Below are 20,421 nucleotides of genomic sequence, written 5' to 3' on the forward strand. Positions count from 1 at the left end.
TTTGGATGCCTGGAACTATCCTGCAGCAAAAGTTGCTCTTCTCCTGGTATTGCTGCCAACAGCGTTGTCGGGGGCGTGGCCATTCGGAGCATGCTGGTTGTTTGGCTAAACAACCAGCATGCGTTTGGTTGTAACGTTAGCACATCCAGTATCCAGCAGCCAATGAGCCACGGCCTGTAAAGACCTGCTGACGATGACATGGTGGACTCCGTAAACAGAGCCCGGGATCTCCAGAATGGCTGCTTTCTTCTGCTTGATTGTTCTTTTATCATGAAACAATCATTTATCACTGACCAAATAAAATCTAGATACTAATTCACAGTGAAAAGAATCAGGTTGCAAGAGGAAATGAACAGCTGTTTTGGGTTCCGACATCCTGATTGGCGAATACAAGGACTCAATAGATAGCAACGCTTCTCAATCCAAGCCTGGAGCAAACGTCACTTTCTCTGGTTAAAATGACAAATGTCCCTTGCAGCAGACCATATCAACAGTCACTTATTAAAACAAAGTACTTTGATGCAATACTAAAGTGAGGTGACTCTGTTGTCAGGTTTGTGCGCGCTGTAGTAGACTTATGATGTGGTAGCTTCCCCTTAAACATCCTCATCGTCACAGATGAAATTCGTTGAGGGTTGCAGAATTCCAGGAACATTCAAGGTGGAAACTTTCCATGGGAAGTTCTTGGAAATTTCTGGAAGTCAACAGGAGTTAAATAAAATATAATAATTATTTATACTAGTGTATGGTACAATGTTTATATTGAAATTGTGCCAAAACTTCCCATGGAAATTCTACAATCATCTGCAACTCTAAACAATCCAATGCAGACAGTGAGTGAGAGTCTGGGTTTTAATGCATTTTATAAGTATATGAAGGGAGCGATAAGTTGCTCTTTAAACCATTCACTGACAGACTACATGCTACATCATGTAGTCATGAGGAGTGAGCCCAATAGTGAACAGTGAGCGGTACCATACTGTATTCCTGCAGTACAGTTCTTCATTCCTTTCAGCTGGACTGATGTGCGTGTCTGAGCCTGCTGTCCCTGGAGCAGAGGAGTACCTCTCCAGTAGAATGAGAGGAGATCTGGTGCACAGATAGCCATTTACAGGCTAATTAAATCCAACTGCTAAAAGCATTGGCATATGAAACAGACTCATAGAAGCTGACAGCCTTGTTATTTAGACCTGCAGGGCTTTGGTGTTCGGTACCGATGCTAGCTGTGGGTTTTCTTGGTGGACACAGGACTCACCTCGGAGTCCATGCCTTGCATCTCGTTCTTCTCCAGCTGAAACTGCACGAAGTCGTCGATGACGTGGAAGAGCTCCGGCGAGATGGCCTTGAAGTACTTGTGGTAGTCGTACTTGACGGCCAGAGAGGCAAAGATGGTGTTGTTGACGAGTGCCGAGCGCAGGTCGGTCAGCACGCCTGGGGAGTGCTGCCGCGGATCTTCATAAAGGTGCTTTGTTATGAGGTAGTCTAGAATTGCATCGCCAAGGAACTCCAGCCGCTGGTAACAGTCTGAAGAGAAACAAAATAAACGGTCATACATGTGGGGAGGTGACATTTGAATACAAGATTCAACATTTAAGCACAAACAATTGACTAACAACAAGCTAACAATGGATACAATGCTGAATGGACTGTACTTGTATCGACTTTTCTCGTCTTCCGACCACTCAAAGCGCTTTAACACTACATGTCAACATTCACCCATTCATACACTCATGGGAGGGGCTACCTGCCCCATCAGGACTATAACATTCACACACCACAGGCACAACTACGGGAGACAGTCTAGTGGAGGATCGAACAGCCGATCCTCTGATTGAAGGACGACCCGCTCTGCTTCTGAGTCACAGTCAAATGACCACGGGTAATCTGAATAGTGTCACAAACCCTCAGACAATTATCACAAACTCTGCTGAGCATATCCCACTCTCAACTCATCAAAATCTACAACAGAAACTAAAGCCTTTAGATCAGGGGCCTCAAAATCCGGCCCGCTACGTCATTTTATGTGGCCCGCGAATCCGCAAAAAAAAAAAAAAAAAAAGTTTAAAAAAAACCACATCTTGATTTTTTTTAAGTTCGACGAATAATAATAAAAATATCCCCATAGTCGAAATTATGAGATAGAAATTCGAAGTTATTAGATAGAAAGTCAAAAAGATGAGATAGAAAGTCAAAATGATGAGATTGAGATTGACAGTCAAAATGATGAGATAGACAGTCAAAATGATGAGATAGAAAGTCAAAATGATGATAGAAAGTCAAAATGATGAGATTGAAAGTCAAAATGATGAGATAGAAAGTCAAAATGATGAGATAGAAAGTCAAAATGATGAGATAGAAAGTCAAAATGATGAGATAGAAAGTCAAAATGATGAGATAGAAAGTCAAAATGATGAGATAGAAAGTCAAAATGATGATAGAAAGTCTAAATGATGAGATTGAAAGTCAAAATGATGAGATAGAAAGTCAAAATGATGAGATAGAAAGTCAAAATGATGAGATAGAAAGTCAAAATGATGAGATAGAAAGTCAAAATGATGAGATAGAAAGTCAAAATGATGAGATTGAAAGTCAAAATGATGAGATTGAAAGTCAAAATGATGAGATTGAAAGTCAAAATGATGAGATTGAAAGTCAAAATGATGAGATTGAAAGTCAAAATGATGAGATTGAAAGTCAAAATGATGAGATAGGACGTCAAAATGATGAGATAGAAAGTCAAAATGATGAGATAGAAAGTCAAAATGATGAGATAGAAAGTCAAAATGATGAGATTGAAAGTCAAAATGATGAGATAGAAAGTCAAAATGATGAGATTGAAAGTCAAAATGATGAGATTGAAAGTCAAAATTATGAGATTGAAAGTCAAAATTTTGAAATAGAAAGTCAAAATTATGAGATACTTAAACAGTTAGAAGCAGCTCTTTGGCTGGTTACTGTACATTTGACATGGAAATGTATTGTGAGTACATTGAAGACTACTTTAAACTGTGAATGCAGAGATTTATTTAACAATATGTTTCGAGTAGTGACATTTACAACCGGCCCTTTGTGGGCGACCATGATGCTGATGTGGCCCGGAGTGAAAATGAGTTTGAGACCCCTGCGTTAGACAGAGCTCCATGGTGACGAGTGCTATTCGCGTGGTCTCTGTGGGCACCGTGGTGGCTACCTCTGGGATAGACGGATGAATGGACGGACAGATGGATGGACGGATGAATGGATGGACGGATAGATAGACGGATGAATGGATAGACGGACGGATGGATGGACTGATGGATAGACTGATGAATGGATAGACGGATGAATGGATGGACTGATGGATGGACGGACGGATGGACGGATGAATGGATAGACGGATGAATGGATAGACGGATGAATGGATAGACGGATGGATAGACGGATGAATGGATAGACGGATGAATGGATAGACGGATGAATGGCTGGACGGATGGATGGCTGGACGGATGGATGGACGGACGGACGGATGGATGGATAGACGGATGAATGGATAGACGGATGAATGGATAGACGGATGGATGGCTGGACGGATGGATGGCTGGACGGATGGATGGCTGGACGGATGGCTGGACGGACGGATGGACGGATGGATAGACGGACGAATGGATAGACGGACGAATGGATAGACGGATGAATGGATGGACGGACGAATGGATGGATGGACGGATGAATGGATAGACGGACGGATGGACGGATGGCTAGACGGATGAATGGCTAGACGGATGGATGGATGGATAGATGGATGAATGGATAGACGGATGAATGGATAGACGGATGAATGGATAGACGGATGAATGGATCGACGGATGAATGGATCGACAGATGGATGGATCGACGGATGGATGGATAGACGGATGGATGGATAGACGGATGGATGGATAGACGGATGGATGGATGGATAGACATATGAATGGATAGAAGGATGGATGTGTGGATGTATCAATGGATCAAGGGGTGGACAGGATGGATGGAATTTTTGCCATCGTCCATTTGCCTCGACATCCTTTGCCAGCAACAGTTTTCATAACCAGATGCTACTTCCAATCCCGAAACACTGTACTGTAAACTGACGCTGTGAGGGGAAGTCTGACCTGTGATGGTGTTGTAATGGTAGGACGCGTGGGTGAAGGCTTGCAGAAGGTAAGCCTTATTCTGAAAGGTGTAGTTGATCTTTCTTTCGAAGTTCTCAAAGCCGGAGATGAGGTGGTTGAGAGTTCGCTCTGCATCTGGATGGTCCAGCAGGCAGCGGGGCGGGATCTTCAGCCAGCCGTAGCACAGGTCGATGGCGGTGATCTGACAGCTCTGGACCACTGCTCCAGTCTGGGTCCCTCTCTCCAACGGTAACACCTAATGTCATTGAAAAACAACTCTTAATACCTGTGTGACAGCTGTGAAACTTCCTACACAAAGATGTCAAGTTATGTTTGAGAGTTTCCACTTTGTCAGTCATATAAAATGCCTGCTCTCTCATGAACTAGCCCCCACTCTAGTAGCCGGTACCATTGCTGAATCATGAAGTACATGTTTACCTTGAGGCCCAGTGAGCAGAGAAACATCTGGGCTGCTCTCTCTCCACAGCTGGTCAAGTAGCAGCCCAGCAGAGCCTCCACGCAGTCAGCAATGCTCTTGTCGGCGATGCACTGCTCCGTGTGCAGGTCGTAGGAGATCGACTGCTTGCCGAGCTCTGCGCCGCAGTTCTCCTCAGACGGGTTCCAAAAGCCCACCACGAAGTCGTCCTCCTCCCCGGCCTTACTGGGGTCCAGGTAGCACATGGCATCCCACGAGCTGTAGTCAAACTCCTCTGCCGTGGGCGCGATGGGTGCCGGCTCCGAGGGGTAGTGGGCTGCGGTGGGGTGGTGGGGCTTCTTGGGGGGCTTCCACTCGTATGGAGACTCCGTGGCGGGGGAGGAGCTTGAGGCCGGGGCGAGAGGGGGAGGGAAGCCACTCAGCGAGATCTTCTTACCGAACGCACCAGATCCCAACAGCATGTTGTCGATGAACTTGATGTGCTCCTTGTAGTACTCCAGATCGTCCTCCATGTTGACTTCGTCCTTTGGCTCGTCCTTCAGCATCAGCTCACTATCCTCGTCCACCTCCTCGCCTTGCTCGCCTTCCTCATCGTCCTCATCGCAGTCATTTTCAGGCTGCCCGTTGCCCAGAAGCTCCTCTTTGGCCTGGATGATGGATGCAATCATCGTTAAAACATTCATCTCTACACTTCATAAGGATGCCAGTCAGTGTGCAAAATACGGTTGAAAGCCTAGACTGCAACATTTTGTCTACAATCATAAGACAATTATTTGTCACATGCAAATGTCACTAAAATGCTCTTTGAAAGCTTAACAATTTCCAACAGTTTTCATCATTCAAACAGCAAAACATTCATTCACAAATATGAATTCTGAGTTCGAGAGACAATTTTCTACAGTAAATGACAGGAGACGTTTGAAATATATTTCAAGTTGCTGCCGCAAGGAATTGTGGGGCGGCATTATCTTCTTTTCTGTCGTAAAGGATGGTCCAGTGTATACTTTGCTAAAGGAGATAAGAAAGGAAGCACTGGAGCACCTTTCCTTAGCAGTCAGAGGATTGGATCAGCTCTTATCACGGCTGCCACTTTGATACGTCCGGGTCATTTCACTCAGTTAGGAACCCTCCAGAACAAGAAGGACTTTTGCAGTGAGTTGTGATAAACTGAGATGTTGTATGTTTCTCTGAATTCTTCACCTGGAATTGTCTTTGTCACATTAAGCTGCCTTTTTGTACTAAGTGCTACATTGAGATATTATAATCATCATCATCTTAGTGTAATAGCACTACATGTTTTTACATTTATTATAATATATTAGAGTCTAGATCAGAGGTAGCCAACACGGTGCCCGCGGGCACCCTGTCACCCGCAGGGACCACGTGAGTCCCCCGCAAGACATGTTCTAAAAATAGCACTCGTCACCATGGAGCTCCAGTCTAATTTTTTTTAGTTGCTGTTCATTTTGAATCAAAAACGCTTGCATTGTTGTAGATTTTAAAATGACAATATTTCTTGTCTTAAGAGAGTTGGGTACCCAGAGGCGCACGGCGGACAGCCAGGAAGAGGCTGCCGTACCGCACTAGGTTTTCAGGTTCCGAATGGCGGGCGCTTCCGTTGGCGCCGGACGCGCGCCGCGAACGCACCCCGTCGTCAGGTCAGTCAGTCCTCGGATCAGGCCGCGGGGCAACAACTCTTGGGTGGCGGAGGTAGAGGCGAGGCAACGCAATCCGACCGAAAAGGCCCAGACTAGAGGTTTGAACGCGGGCGCCCGAAGATACTAGTTCCTTCGTGGAGAAAAAGGTACCATTAGAAATGGTGTCGGTGACAACAAACGGGCCCGCCATGACGGGCCGGCCGGCATGCAGGCTTCATTGCGCAATGTAAAGGTGACCCAGACTTCCCAAAATGTCTACATTGCCACTGCATCATTCACCAGCAGGCGCTATGTGCAAAAGTAACCAGCTTTGATCATGTGATGAGTCCTGTCGTGAAGATCATAATGGCATCCGATCCAAAGCCAAACAACACAGGATATTCATAACTGATGATTTGTATAAACATGGGACAGAGTTGATTTGTTGATCATGATTTGTTCAAAAATGTTACAAAAGTGGTTAGACAAACAAGACATGATTTGAAGATATGACAGTTAATGATTTCATAAAAAATGTGAGAAGTAATCATTTTTACAAAAATATAACGATATATATACACGATATAATAATATGATGATTTTGAACCAAATGCTACAAATGTGCTTACAGGGTTCATACACATTTTGACCAATGGATTTCCATGACTTTTCCATGACTTTAAACCAAATTTCCATGACCAAACATTTTGTGAAATCTCGGTGTATACATGAAAGTGAGAAAATGTCGTATTTAAACGAACAATGAGCATTCCAAAGCAGTCTACCTTAAATTACACAAACGAATGAGACAATAGTTTGATTAAAAGAATAAACATTTATAAATACACTCTGGTTGACAGGCATTCATAACACTGACACATCAATCAAGAGCTTTAGTAGGTAGTAGCATCCAGCTCGTGCACATATTGCTTTCCCTTTGTTTTCATTGAACCCTGTTACTGTACGGCTTCATATTAACTTCCACTGTTACTGCAAAGCTGTTGGAATTGTGGCCTATCTTCTATTTGCAATTAATATGCATTCAATCCAGTTAAATTATTTAAATAAAAATGATAATCTACTCTGGCTGAAGTAGTTTATCAAGCGTAAAATAATAGCGGTGATCTATACACACACCTCTGCATTAGCAATCTGCTGAAATGAAGGTACAGGCACCTTAACTCTCTCATTACTTCAGGGTTCTTGAGCGCAACTGCAACGTGGGACTGTTAGTACACTGGCTGTGGTCATCACAGTGAACAGTGTGATGAGAGGACACGTGAGCCCTTGTTGCTGTACTATATCTCCTTGGAGCAGAGGCTGCATTTAGCATGCCCTGAATATCAATGTATTTAAAATACTGTGACAGCAGGAAGCTGTACTCACGTCTGTTTAGACCTCCACCTTTATCCAGGCCCAGCTCCACTCACAGCTCAGCCCTGCGTCAAGCTGCGCTACACAACTAGCATCCTCTCCCTGAAGCTCTCTGACCTCATCATCTCATCAGTATCTGGGCCTCATGTTTCGTGGTCATGAAAGTTATTCTGACCATGAAATCATCTCATTCTACTTTAAGTTAAAACAAACAACCTGCAACCAGATGCGCCGGTGTTCCGGTTTAACGTTAACGAGTGACCGCGTGAACTGAACCGGAACCCGGGGGGGCTGCACGTTTCAACACGTTACGTTTTTTCCTTCTAAATCGCGATAATCATGAACGTCAACAGTCGACAAAGTTCCGCATGCAGTGGACGTTAACTTAACCCAGCAAGTCTGAACGGTAACGGAACATAAACTTTAAAGGAGGGAAAGACGCTGGAGACATCTGAACGCTGATTGGCCAAGACTCGACACGTCACATCAAAGATGTTCCATTGCGAAGATCACCACATCACATGTTCTCCTCGTCTCACTCCAATCTGAGAAACGCTGGCTGGAAACTCAGTGCAAATGAACGACATGAAAATATGAATATAACAAATTTCCATGACTTTTCCAAAACTTTTGGGATTTTATTTTTTTCCATGACTTTTCCAGGCCTGGAAATAACCATTTTAAAATTCCATGACTTTTACAGGTTTTCCATGACCGTACGAACCCTGTGCTTATTCATACAAAACTGTCAAGAAAGATATTTACTAAAATATCAGAGATGTGATACCTCTGACTTTCAAATGTTGAAACAGAAGAACAGAAATAAATGCTTAAATATATCTGTGTTTCCTACCATCATTGTTGTGGAAATCATTGTTAATAATTATTGTGAGGAATAATTAACATTGACATGTGATCAGACAGTGTCTTCACACATAATTATTAAACGGTGATCTGTGCAACTTTGTTATTCAGGATGTTTGTATTAAACAAGTAGCCCTTCGTACTGCTCGGTACCCTTGAAGTAGCTTTCAGTTTCAAAAAGGTTAGTGACCCCTGGTCTCGACTCAAACATGTGCTGCCTGACAAGGTGAAAGCCTGGCCTCTAGTGGGCCGAACGCGTCATAACACTGACAAGATCCATGACAGAAATGAATGCATGTACGTGCTACATTTGTGAGTCACTAAGCACAAGCATTGTCTTACACACACACACACTGCTCATTATTATGTCCTCCCTCTGCAGTGCAGTATAAAGTAGAGAAGAAGCATGAAAGCCACTGACCTCCTCCGAGTCCAGTTTGTCTGTGCTGCTCTTGTCCTGGTTGACCACGTAGCCAGGAGGCAGCCAGTTCACGGGGGGGTCGAAGATGGACACCACCATCCTGCTGGGGAGCCCCTTCTTCTTCCCCAGACGGTACAGGTTACAGTTGCTCACCTAGAGGAGAGGGTTAGAGGATGAGTCCACACCACATGTCAACATTCACGCATTCATACACTGATGGGAGGAGCTACTATGCAAAGTGCTACCTGTCCATCAGGAATATCTAACATTCCCACACCACAGGCACTGCTACGGGAGACAGTTGGGCTTAAGTGTCTTGCTCAAGGACACATCGACACGGACAAAGGATATATGTCACTAATAACGGAAAAATGTTCAATTGTCGTTTTCATAAATCAACTAACTCCAATAAAGGGGAGGTGCTACTGGAAGGATATGTAAATTACAGGCAAGCATACACCCAAACAAGTAAGAAAGAGAAGGCTTCTGTAAATACGTAAATCTGTTTTTCTGGAGCTTTTAGCCAAAGAGCGAGGACTTCTGGAGTGGGAGGAGTTTGCTTCATTGCCATGGTTTCAGCGTGATCATGTGAGCTAAGAAGGAAATCTCCATGACAAATGAGCAAACGCCCGCTGATGAAGGCCTAAAAATAAGGGTGAAAGCTCCTGAAAAACAATGCAACAGTGTAAGAAATAGCAGCTTTAACTGGAATATATTTTTATATTTTATTTTTTTAATTGTGTGCTATGTGTGCATGTTTTCCTAAACTGTTGCAATCAGCTACTGCGACACAACTTTAGCATTCACAGAAGCAATAAAATGTCTTCAAACTCTCAATTCACTTTTGATACTCTGTCGTCCTCATAATAAGTCATCAACTGTCACCTTCTTGCTGCGCATGTAGCTCAGCCGCCCCTCGTGAGCATCGGGGTAGGTGCAGAACAGGTACGTGGTGATGGCGTGCTTGAGGAAAGAGTCTCCGAGCATCTCCAGCCGCTCCAGGTTGAAGCCGTCGCTGGCGTTGGATAGGGTCAAGGCCTGCAGGATGAGGCCCGGGTTGGGCCCCAGGCTCTTGGGGGAGTCTCCGGTCTGGGCTTCGAGCTGGGGGGCAGCGGTCGGATCAGGAGAAGGTGCTGTGGAGGCGTCTGGACCCGTGGCTGCCTGGCTGCAGACTGAGGTAGCTTCATATGCGTGGTGTGAGGTCCTCCCCGGTGTACATTCATCACTAGGCTGCGGAGGACTGGAGCTGGGCTTCTTCGAGCCGTGCGAGGGCTGCACGGGAACTGAGGTAGTGGTTTGCATTGATTCAGGACTCTGCAGGCCAGGGGAGCGGGGCTGGGAGCGTTGGCAATTTTCACGTTGGTGAAGGTGCTCGTCGTCATCACAGTCGGTGAATAGGGCGGTGCCGTTGGTTAGGCTCCTCGTGCATGTGGCTTCTCCGGGCTCGGGGGGGGGGTGACTACTGGGCTGAGTGAGGGGATCGGGGTCAGGGCTCTCAGTCTCTTGGTGCGTACAGTGACCCTCGTCGTCCTCACTGCTGGAGTCAGGACAGGAGATGAACGTTTTGCTGTTGATGGATCTCTTCCAGCCAAAGTCCAGGTTTGGGTACCTGCCCCCCCCCCCCACACACACACACACACACCATCTATACATTAGGATGCTGGGAAACTGCTCAACAGGATAACAAAGAAAATGCAGAGAAAATGTTTTTTTGTTCATTTATTTTTTTTAATGATTAATATTAAACGGCTTATTGGCCATAATTCTTACTTTAACAGTTAAGGCAATCAAATACTGGCATATTGCCAATAAATAACTAAAATAAATAACTAAAGTATTTCTGTAATGCTCCATCATAAGACTGTACAATGAATGTAGCAGGGCTTAAAACCTGTTAAGCCCGAGCGGCCCCGGGGGCTAGGGAGAAAGTTTAGCGTACAGCGTGTCTAACAATGCACTTATCACAAAGGAATATAATGATGTTGCACATCAAATTAAACAACAGAACCTGGGCAACAAGAACATGTCAGCCGTTTTTACATCCTCCAAACACAACTCAAACACCAACTAAAAGAATTACCAAAATATCATATTCATATTTCGCCAGGAGTGAAACATTTCAGGACCTAGCGATCGAAGCTACATGCTAGCAGACAAACCGAGATGACAAAAAGCAAGCAGATTCCACACATATCCGAAACATCTCTCTCCACCAAAGCATCACCGAGATATGAGCCAACGAACAGCAGCCACACAAAGCGCTTCATCGCTTTACGGTCAGCAAATTCTTCTTACAAAGAAAAAGCACTTTTCCCGGCAAATCCACACTGATATATGTTCACGGTATATCCTGTCTCACTCAAATCATTCCGGACGTTTAGGGGGTCCGTTCTGAGCAGGGGTGAGGATTTGACTTTCAGCGTATCGGAGCCTACGCTTCAAGATAGACGGCGCCTTGTTGATTCTGATTGGCTAACAATGCTGTCAATCTCGTCCTCGTGGGTATAGCTCACTTCTATTGGTTCCAACGCTTCAAATGAGTTGTCAATCACTGAAATCAAACAATGGGTTGCTGAGATAGAGCCCTGCGTACTCACAGGGGGCTGACATAGAGAAAAACTCCAGTACGCAGAGAGACAGAGAGACAGAGCGACTCAGAGAGATAGAGAGACACAGAGACACAGAGAGATAGAGACAGAGAGACACAGCGACTCAGAGAGATAGAGAGACACAGAGAGACACACAGAGAGACTCAGAGAGAGACACAGAGAGAGACACAGAGAGACTCAGAGAGAGACACAGAGAGACTCAGAGAGAGACACAGAGAGAGACACAGAGAGACTCAGAGAGACTCAGAGAGACACACAGAGATGCAGAGACTCAGAGACTCAGAGAGAGACACAGAGACTCAGAGAGACACAGAGACACAGAGAGACACAGAGAGACAGAGCGACTCAGAGAGACACAGAGACACAGAGAGACACAGAGAGACAGAGCGACTCAGAGACACACAGAGACACAGAGAGAGACACAGAGAGACAGAGAGACTCAGAGAGACACAGAGACACAGAGAGAGACACAGAGACTCAGAGAGAGACACAGAGACTCAGAGAGAGACACAGAGACTCAGAGAGAGACACAGAGAGACTCAGAGTGAGACACAGAGACTCAGAGAGACACAGAGAGACAGAGACTCAGAGAGACACAGAGACTCAGAGAGAGACACAGAGACTCAGAGAGAGACACAGAGACTCAGAGAGAGACACAGAGACTCAGAGAGAGACACAGAGACTCAGAGAGAGACACAGAGACTCAGAGAGAGACACAGAGACTCAGAGAGAGACACAGAGACTCAGAGAGAGACACAGAGACTCAGAGAGAGACACAGAGACTCAGAGAGAGACACAGAGACTCAGAGAGAGACACAGAGACTCAGAGAGACACAGAGACTCAGAGAGAGACACAGAGACACACAGAGACGCAGAGAGACACACAGAGACACACAGAGACGCAGAGAGACACGGAGACACAGAGAGAGACAGAGATTCAGAGAGACTCAGAGAGAGATGCAATTTTTGAGCAGAGGCCTAAAAATGTAATAGCTTAACCTTCTTAAAAAAAGGTTAAGCACTTTAATTATATGCTTTGAAGTTGTGTCGTATACGATTGAGTGGGCCCGCATACATGCAGCTATGATGAAAATATTCTCTAATCAGCACATTCTGGTAAAATTGAATATTAGAAGTGTATCCACATATATAACAGACTTCAGCTAAACTTTGGGCATACCATTTCACACAATTTGTGTACCATTGAGCTTCCTTACCCCGGCAAACCGAGGTAAACCAACTAGTATGCTACGACTCAGCAAAAAGTTGACAGCAACTGGTGCGCTGCAAAAACATGTTCCAGGTAAAACTCGCGCTCCAGAACTTCTGTTCCGCTTGTGCGAGTAGTAGATATTAACAGCTGTTTGGGTCTCAGGGGGACCCAAACGGTTCAATACAAATACTGTTACACCCCTAGCATTTACCAATACACACCAGCTCAGCTGTGACATCTCTTAATTCATTCTAACAGAGTAAGCAGGTGTCTTTCAGTACGACCAGCGTACTTCATGTGTTGCATCCTAACACTGTGGGAGATTATGCATAAATAACTGCAGTGTTACAGTAGAGTAATATAGTGTACGGCCATTGTTCCATTCATTACGCAAAGTCCTGATTCAGCAAGTGGAATAAGTGAACGTATCATTAGGAAGTCATGTGTTAATGTATGTGACGGGGACCTGAAGTCAGGGGGCAGGGTCCGGGCTCCCACTCCGGCTTCGCTGGCTGTCTGGGCTCGGAGCTCCTCGGCGGTCAGAAGGCAGTGGAGGCGGTAGAGGATGCTGGGCAGACACACTGCTTTCCTCCACAGGGAGGCGGGGATGGGGTGGATGGCACACAGCTCTGGAACCAGGATCTGACAAGCACAACAGTAGTTTAGACCGGGACTGTGGCAGGACAGACTGTGTGGAAGGTGACGTGGCTGAAACTCATTTCTGTAGGAGGTCACACATACCCTTTTTCCACCAAGCGTAAATGTGTTTTTTGAAGTGGGGAAAACCCACTGAACGTAGCTGACAGACTCCTCCTCCATTGCCAATAGACGAGTATGCCTGACTTGACTTTTTCTTGTGTGTCACATTTTAAACTAAACAAACCACTGTTGGGGTCTGACCATATGGCTTCAACATGTGCTGTGAACAAAGAGAATCAGGCCTTCACTTTGTCAAGCAAAGGTTTCATCCTGATTTGTAGTTTGATGAGAGCAAAGGAATGTCACACTAGGGTGTAAATTTCCCCCCCGCCAAAAAAACCATGGTCACCTGAATGCACCGCTGCAATCTCATTGGCCGAGAGCCAAGAGACCCCAGGACCCCTGTGGTTCAACCACTGTTCTACAAAACCGCCTGCAGTACACACCTCAATGCTTTTTCCACCAATCCCTCCGGGATAGAAGGAGGCACGCAACCGCTCTTCGCCCTGGGACCCGTCCTTGGACATATGAAGACACACCAGCCTCCTACCTCCAGCACGACGCTGGCAACCGAAGGCCACGAGGGAGCCGAGGCCCTCAAACCCTCATCAAACCCTGTCAGGTCACAAGCCATTTCGCTGGACGAAACAGCCGTGTTCCCCTCTGAGTAAAGGCCCACTCAGCCCGCGATAACGAATCCGCTTCAGCGATCCGTTCTCCGCTTTTTGCGCTTCTTTTTCTTTTGGTGCACACATTCCGGCGAAGGAAAGACGACCAAGCCTCCCTCCTTCACCGACGATTCCCGGTAAGACGCACGGACCACGCCGTCAGCCGAAGTTAGATCACCCTCCCTGCAGCGAGGATAGATCACGTCTGCGTTTCGCTCCACAGCGAGCCCACGCCACGACGGCCCGAAGCCGGCTCAAACGCCGCGCTGACCCGCAAGCTCCCCCAAAGCCCCTTCCTGACGATGAAACAGACCACTTCCCCACGAACACTTCAACGTTGCAACGACAAGTAAGATTCTTGGTATCTGGGCATAGCTTAGCTTAAATTAACTTAAGTTTAATTCAGGTCATTCATTTATATGTTGATATTCCCGTGTTTTTGTGTGTTTAAGTTAGTCGCGTGATATTGAGATATTGCGCAACTCCTTACAGAGCAGAGAAGCTCCGCTGTATTTGTGTATTAACTATGACTGTTTGCTTGGGATTTATTTGATTTATTTTCATTTGTTTTATTACACTTCGTGTGGTATTCTCTCCTCATTAAATCAGCTCTGTGAGTGAAGTGTGGAATCTCGGCTATCGTACATAACTGCTGGCAGTTCTACCGACAACAGCACGTTGTGTACGATACGGCCAGCGATCCCCATTCTCACTACAACACGGACCGCACGCAGAAGTTTGATTCATGACCCCCACCTTTGCTCTCTTTCTTGTCTCTGCCCCTGGGGAAACCCCGTTCAAACGATCGCCTCACATCACGTGCTGCCCAGGCACACGTGATTACGTACAGCAGTCTCACTGCCATTTTGGCCCGCGTCACTCGACTCCGCCATCTTTGTAGTTTTTAGCTGTAGTATCTTAAGGCCCCTACCCTTTTGCCCGCGTCACTCGACGCCGCCATCTTTGTAGTCTTTAGCAATAGCTGTAAGACTCTCCTTCCTTTTCACCCACAGACACACACACACACACACACACAGACAGACATACACCCTCATCCATTTTATTCATTCTTTAGTTTAGGCATATAAAATTGTATGATAACATTTGTTGGTTGCAATATTAATTGATTTGATCATTTACTATTTTGATTTAATAAACTCTGTTATACTTTAAAGAGCAGTCGTCTGTGATTACTTGTGCATATGTATTTGATAAGACTGTATGTAGTAGCCTGTGCTCGAACTTAAAACCTTCACTGTCACTGAATGTATAGTCATACGCAGACTATTGACATTATGAGTGACTACTAATTATGAGACTTAGTTTTATCGTTTGGTTATTGGTCCCTGTTCGCAGGGTGGTGCCCCGTTGTTATTAATAATCATTAATAATTGTTACATACATTAATAATTCTATTGATGTCAAGAATTCAGTTTCTTAAATGCTGATAACCCAAACACGCTCCATTAGTTCCCAACACCACCGAGGTTTGTTTATCTCTTTAATACCCGTGGCTCCTGCAGAGTCATTTGTCCCTGATGAATGCAGATTGTAACCTTTCCCACTGAAGACACAAGCCAAGATGTTAGTGGCTTTAGTCAAGGGGCTCCAGACACACCAGATCTAAGTTCATACAGGAACTTCATCTGCTTCTCTTCAGGTGATGACTAAACCAGATGTGTATCTGTGCAGTCATACATTACATGATCAAACCATATTTCATAGCTTCTACTGTTAAAAATGATGAAAACGGCTCGAAAACTAGATCAAAAGTAACCTTTAAAATAAACCTGAATTATCTCTAGTTTATGCCCAAGTCTGTCCAGAAGGTCCTGGCTTCATCATCTCACCACATACACGTGAACAACACATGTAACCATGGTAACTGAACACATCAAAGATGACATGAAAATCAAAAAAGCATGATGACAGGCAGGCTGATGAAAACAACAAACTGACAAATTGAAATGCCACTGATCAGTGAACAGGGTGTGAGCGAGCGCTATATGGAGGGATTTGTGTTGATTCAGGTGAAAGTGTAGACCAGGAAGGTGTAACTAACAGATCCACGAATATCAAGGTTTATCAGACATCAAAACGCTGCACAGCGCTTTATTACACCCACAGAACTCTAAAAATCAGTTTTACCCCTTCTCTCCAATTACCCGCAGTGCGTTCTTGGACTCACTGACATGAATGAAGGGGCTGTGTTCTCCACACAGTGCTGCAATCCCTGTGACCACCACAGAGGCACCGTTACCTGTTTGTTCTGCAGACTCTCCCACTTGGCCTTCCTCTTCTCTGCACTGCTGAGGGGCAGGGCTTTGCCCTTCTGGTTCAGGTGCCGAGGGGTCAACAGGTTCAGTCTGAGAGCACAAAGAAAACACAATTATACATGAACTAAGATCATATCTGGAAGATTTGCCACAATTGTGAAAAAGTTGCTCTTCTCATGCAGCGTGTCTACGTTGCTCATAGCTCTGAATAGCATTTACGGCTAACTGGCTTGGCCAGTTGCTGCTAGCACAACAGCTATTCAGAGCTATGAGCAACAACAGTTATTGCCTCATTGCTTTTCGTTTGGTAGCCGTGAGAGACCTTAGTCTGTAATGCAAGTATGACTGCATGAAAAGATGTACAAAGATATATTATATATTCGCTAATGCTAATCGCGGTTAGCATTTCCCCATTGGCCGTAATGTTAAAATTAGCTTAGAAGCTAGCGAGTCGGACATGTACTGTTAAAAGCATCTTGCCGTTCAACCTTTTTTGTTAACAGTTCTAGTGAGAGGTAGGTCAAAGGTACTTCATCCATATTGTAGCGACCCTGTCAGTAACAGCTGGTAGCAACTGTTCTGTGTCGGGAGCTGGTAAATGTTGTGTTAGACCGGAACCGGAAGTTGCGGTTGTTGTTGTGGCGGAGAAAAGCTACAGAAAAATCCGTATATAAATCGCACCGGACTATAAACCGAAGCCTCAAAGCGTGGGGTAAAAAGTAGCGGCTTATAGTCCGAAAAGTACGGTACTGTGAAAACCTCCTAGAACAGTGCAGATCCAGAGGGATCGAGTTATTCATTCCTTGGTGGGGGATTCGGGTGTGGTTATGCTCGTATCCTGGAGCCTCTACTAGCCTGTAGCAGAGATGAGCAGCAGGCTACAGGGCTCTGGTTATATCACCAACGCTGACTCGAGTGACATCACTTGAGGACATTCATGAGATGTCACACAGTTCCCTCTGAGCACACTTAAGGCTTCATACTACTTGAAAACCCTGTAAAGCACAGGCTGATGTGTACAGTTGGTGGAGTTCCATTGAACACATTGTGTAACATAGGGCAAGATATTGGAAAAAAATTGAATTGCAATGATTTTTTCTGCGATGTATATTGTGAAAGGAAACAAAATGAATTTTCACCCTACATTTTCTAGACTACATTTCAGATCTGATGAACTTTGCTTGTGCTCCAGTGAACAATATAATCATAAACGCATAGGTTATGTCGATTTCAATGGCAAAAAACGTCACACCCACAAGCCGCACAGGGCCGAGGGGACCTGTTGAAGTGTACTTATATAAAAACATCCCACTGAACAGCGGTTTACAGCGATAGCTAAGTGTCAGGATCCCGGTGCTGCTGACCTGGAGGAGGTGTGGTCTACGTCCAGAAGTGGCTGGTTCAGGTTGGAGAGGTCCAGGTTGTACTTGGTTTTGTAGTACTCTGCAAACGTCTCGTACTCTGGCGAAGGAAACTTACTGAGCGGCGTCAGGTCTGTGTACACATCGGCAACGTAGAAGCGGTGAGGCTGGTCAAAGTTACGATACCTGGGAGGGAGGGAGAGGGAGACAGTCATTAGGTAGCTCAAACCAGTGACATCAGGAGCATGTATACAAGTCACCATGGTACCTTGGAATGATAACAGCATCCTGGTAGTCCTCCAGCTTGAAGGTGAAGGGGTTCTGCTTGGTATACTGAGTGGTAGGAATGCCGGTGCGGGCCTCAGACTTCTCAATGTCCTCCATGAACATAAAGTCCATATCTAGAGTGTGGGAGTCCCCAACTGAAGGAGTCAAAGAAGTGCCCAGAGAGAGAGAGAGAGAGAGAGCACCGATGAGCATCTGCACACGCCAGGACCAAACCATTCACCGGGCTCGACCGAGAGCAATTCTACTCACCGACATTCAGAGGTAGAACGCAGTAAGCCGAGTCGGCCAGTGTGGGCTTGAACTCCAGCGCCGGCTTCTCCAGGCGGAGGATGTGGGAGAAGATGTACTGGTGCAGGCGGGTGATGAGGTCGAGCTGCACGGTGGTGAGCGCAAAGCCAGACTTCTGCAGCTCGATGGAGATGGTCACCTCGCCCGAGCGGGTGTACACCGGAAAATGGGGGATCTGGACAGAAGGAAAGCACCACCCATAACCGATGATGAGAGGACGACACCGAAGACATTTCTTTCCTTGGATAAGTGAATAAAGGAGGTGAAAACATACTCGAGGTATGGGTTTGGCAGTCAGGATGCCGAAGCACCTGGTGGTGTCCTCCGGTGGGTAGAGCTTCCTCCTGCGGAAGTTGAGTTCATCAGGGAGAGGGGTGGTGAGGACCATCCCGATCACATATAGGTAGTACGTCTGCTCTGGTACAGCGTAACTGTCCCGTAGACACTCTGGGATCTGAAGAGGACAACAACATTCTTCTAGAGGAGCATTCCAAATTGCTTATTATTCATTGACATTTACATCATTTGTTCTGCATGAGTAAAACAAGTATGCGCCCGAAAAGGTTTGCTTTGCATGTGCCCTCATCATTACAGGTGCACCAACGCTAGGGACTCAACCTGCAGCGAGGGGGGTCTAACCGGAGGACCGCTGGGACTTCTCCGTCTGTATGCAGCACGGACTTGTGTCATTACAGCAGCACTGTCACACACGTTTCTTCTAACTCAATTGTATAGAGAAGAGTCCATAGTGCTGAGTATTTGTACTCCTGGTGCTACCTCACTCAGTGTCTCCTCGTCCTCCTATGTGAGTAGACCTTCCTCAAAGTCTCCCCCTAAAACTCATGTCTCTGTGGATTGCGAAACTGGTCTCTGGCGTTGCTCGGCAGCAAGCCTGTGAGCAATGCACCCTGGGAGGCTTCTGCTCGGCCCTTCTTCTGCTCCGACCGGCGACGGCTGCTATGGGATGGCTCGTCTCCATGACTCGGGAAGCACTCGGCCAGACATCTCTCCATTCTGGATGGAGGGCATAGTGCTGCATCCGGTGTTTTGGTGTAATCACAGGCAACTCTTTCTATGATATATTCTACAGTATTGCTGTTGGTATTGTTGTCGAGTGTGTGTTTGTCATTAAACATTGTATGTACATTGGCTTTGCGATTCTCATTCTCATCATCCACTGGGAGTCAGGGAAGTCGAGTTGTAACGGACGAGACTTTCTTACGGCTTTAGGGTAGCACTGCCTCCTCTTGGTGGAGCCGGGCCGGCCTGGTACGCTGGTCTCCTCCTCATCGTGGAGGTCCAGCTCCTCCTCATACTTCACCGTCTCCTTACCCACCGGCATCAGGTGATCATCCAGCTCACCTGGGAGGAAGAGAACAAGAGCAACAAGGTCAGACAGATGCAGGAGAACGTTCTATGGTGGCTGACAGGGAATCACTACTCATACATCTGCAACATTTCAATTCATGTTTTACCTATTTTGTGTAGTTTCTCGCAACATAGTAGTGCAACTGCTTTCTCTGCCAGTCTGGCACAGATCATTGTCGGACCCTGTAAAGACAGTGGCACGTTATTAATAAGTGTCTGGATCATACACTGTATTAGTGTACTCTGACACTCAAGTGTTGAACAGTCAGGGCTCGCCTGCTTTAGGACATGACCATTACTGAACGTCTTAAAACGTAGATGCTCTCCCTCACCTTCACAGGGACTCTCAGAGGGGAGTTGATGGGTAGGTAGAGTGTGGACTGGAAGCGTTCGTCCTGCCTCTCAGCAGTCTTACACTTGGGTGCCAAGTGGGTGAATGGGTCACTGGGCAGCCGGGCACAGTACCTGAGCACCAGAGCAACGAAGACATTCAGAAGGTGCGGCCGTGGAAAACTAACATACATGACTGAAGGAACTCTTTTGACCTGAGGGAGCGCCATGGAACTGAAGAAAGAAAATGTTGACAATGAAAACGTTGGTGGGGTTATTGCAATGTAATGAAATGAGTTAGAGTGTAGTAGCCCATGTGACCTTTAAGATGTCTCTACATTCTAATTACTGTAACATCTGTACATTCAACAGTTTTAATGACTATGTTTTCTATTTACTTGCATAATCATTTCATGGTGTACTGTATTTGCTGCCTAGAATGACCATTTTATTCATATA

General features: G+C 45.8%; 1 protein-coding gene across 2 annotated transcripts in view; it reads right to left on the minus strand.

Annotated features, from left to right (window-relative positions):
* The window catches only part of dicer1 (dicer 1, ribonuclease type III), a 33,940-nt gene that overhangs the window by 5,550 nt on the left and 7,969 nt on the right, over window positions 1–20,421 (minus strand). The window contains exons 11-24 of one of the 2 annotated variants that reach the window (XM_079286451.1): window positions 19,965–20,097; window positions 19,740–19,815; window positions 19,487–19,626; window positions 18,539–18,718; window positions 18,226–18,439; window positions 17,957–18,110; window positions 17,692–17,874; window positions 16,312–16,417; window positions 13,151–13,326; window positions 9,748–10,471; window positions 8,863–9,015; window positions 4,569–5,213; window positions 4,131–4,386; window positions 1,256–1,524 (exon numbers count right to left, since the gene is read on the minus strand). In XM_079286451.1, coding sequence (XP_079142577.1) covers window positions 1,256–1,524; window positions 4,131–4,386; window positions 4,569–5,213; window positions 8,863–9,015; window positions 9,748–10,471; window positions 13,151–13,326; window positions 16,312–16,417; window positions 17,692–17,874; window positions 17,957–18,110; window positions 18,226–18,439; window positions 18,539–18,718; window positions 19,487–19,626; window positions 19,740–19,815; window positions 19,965–20,097 — 3,409 coding nt within the window. Of the gene's footprint in view, window positions 1–1,255; window positions 1,525–4,130; window positions 4,387–4,568; window positions 5,214–8,862; window positions 9,016–9,747; window positions 10,472–13,150; window positions 13,327–16,311; window positions 16,418–17,691; window positions 17,875–17,956; window positions 18,111–18,225; window positions 18,440–18,538; window positions 18,719–19,486; window positions 19,627–19,739; window positions 19,816–19,964; window positions 20,098–20,421 lie in introns of those variants that run through there. The other variant, XM_079286452.1, reaches the window with a different exon arrangement.

This window comes from Melanostigma gelatinosum, assembly GCF_949748355.1.
Source record: "Melanostigma gelatinosum genome assembly, chromosome: 16".
NCBI lineage: Eukaryota > Metazoa > Chordata > Actinopteri > Perciformes > Zoarcidae > Melanostigma > Melanostigma gelatinosum.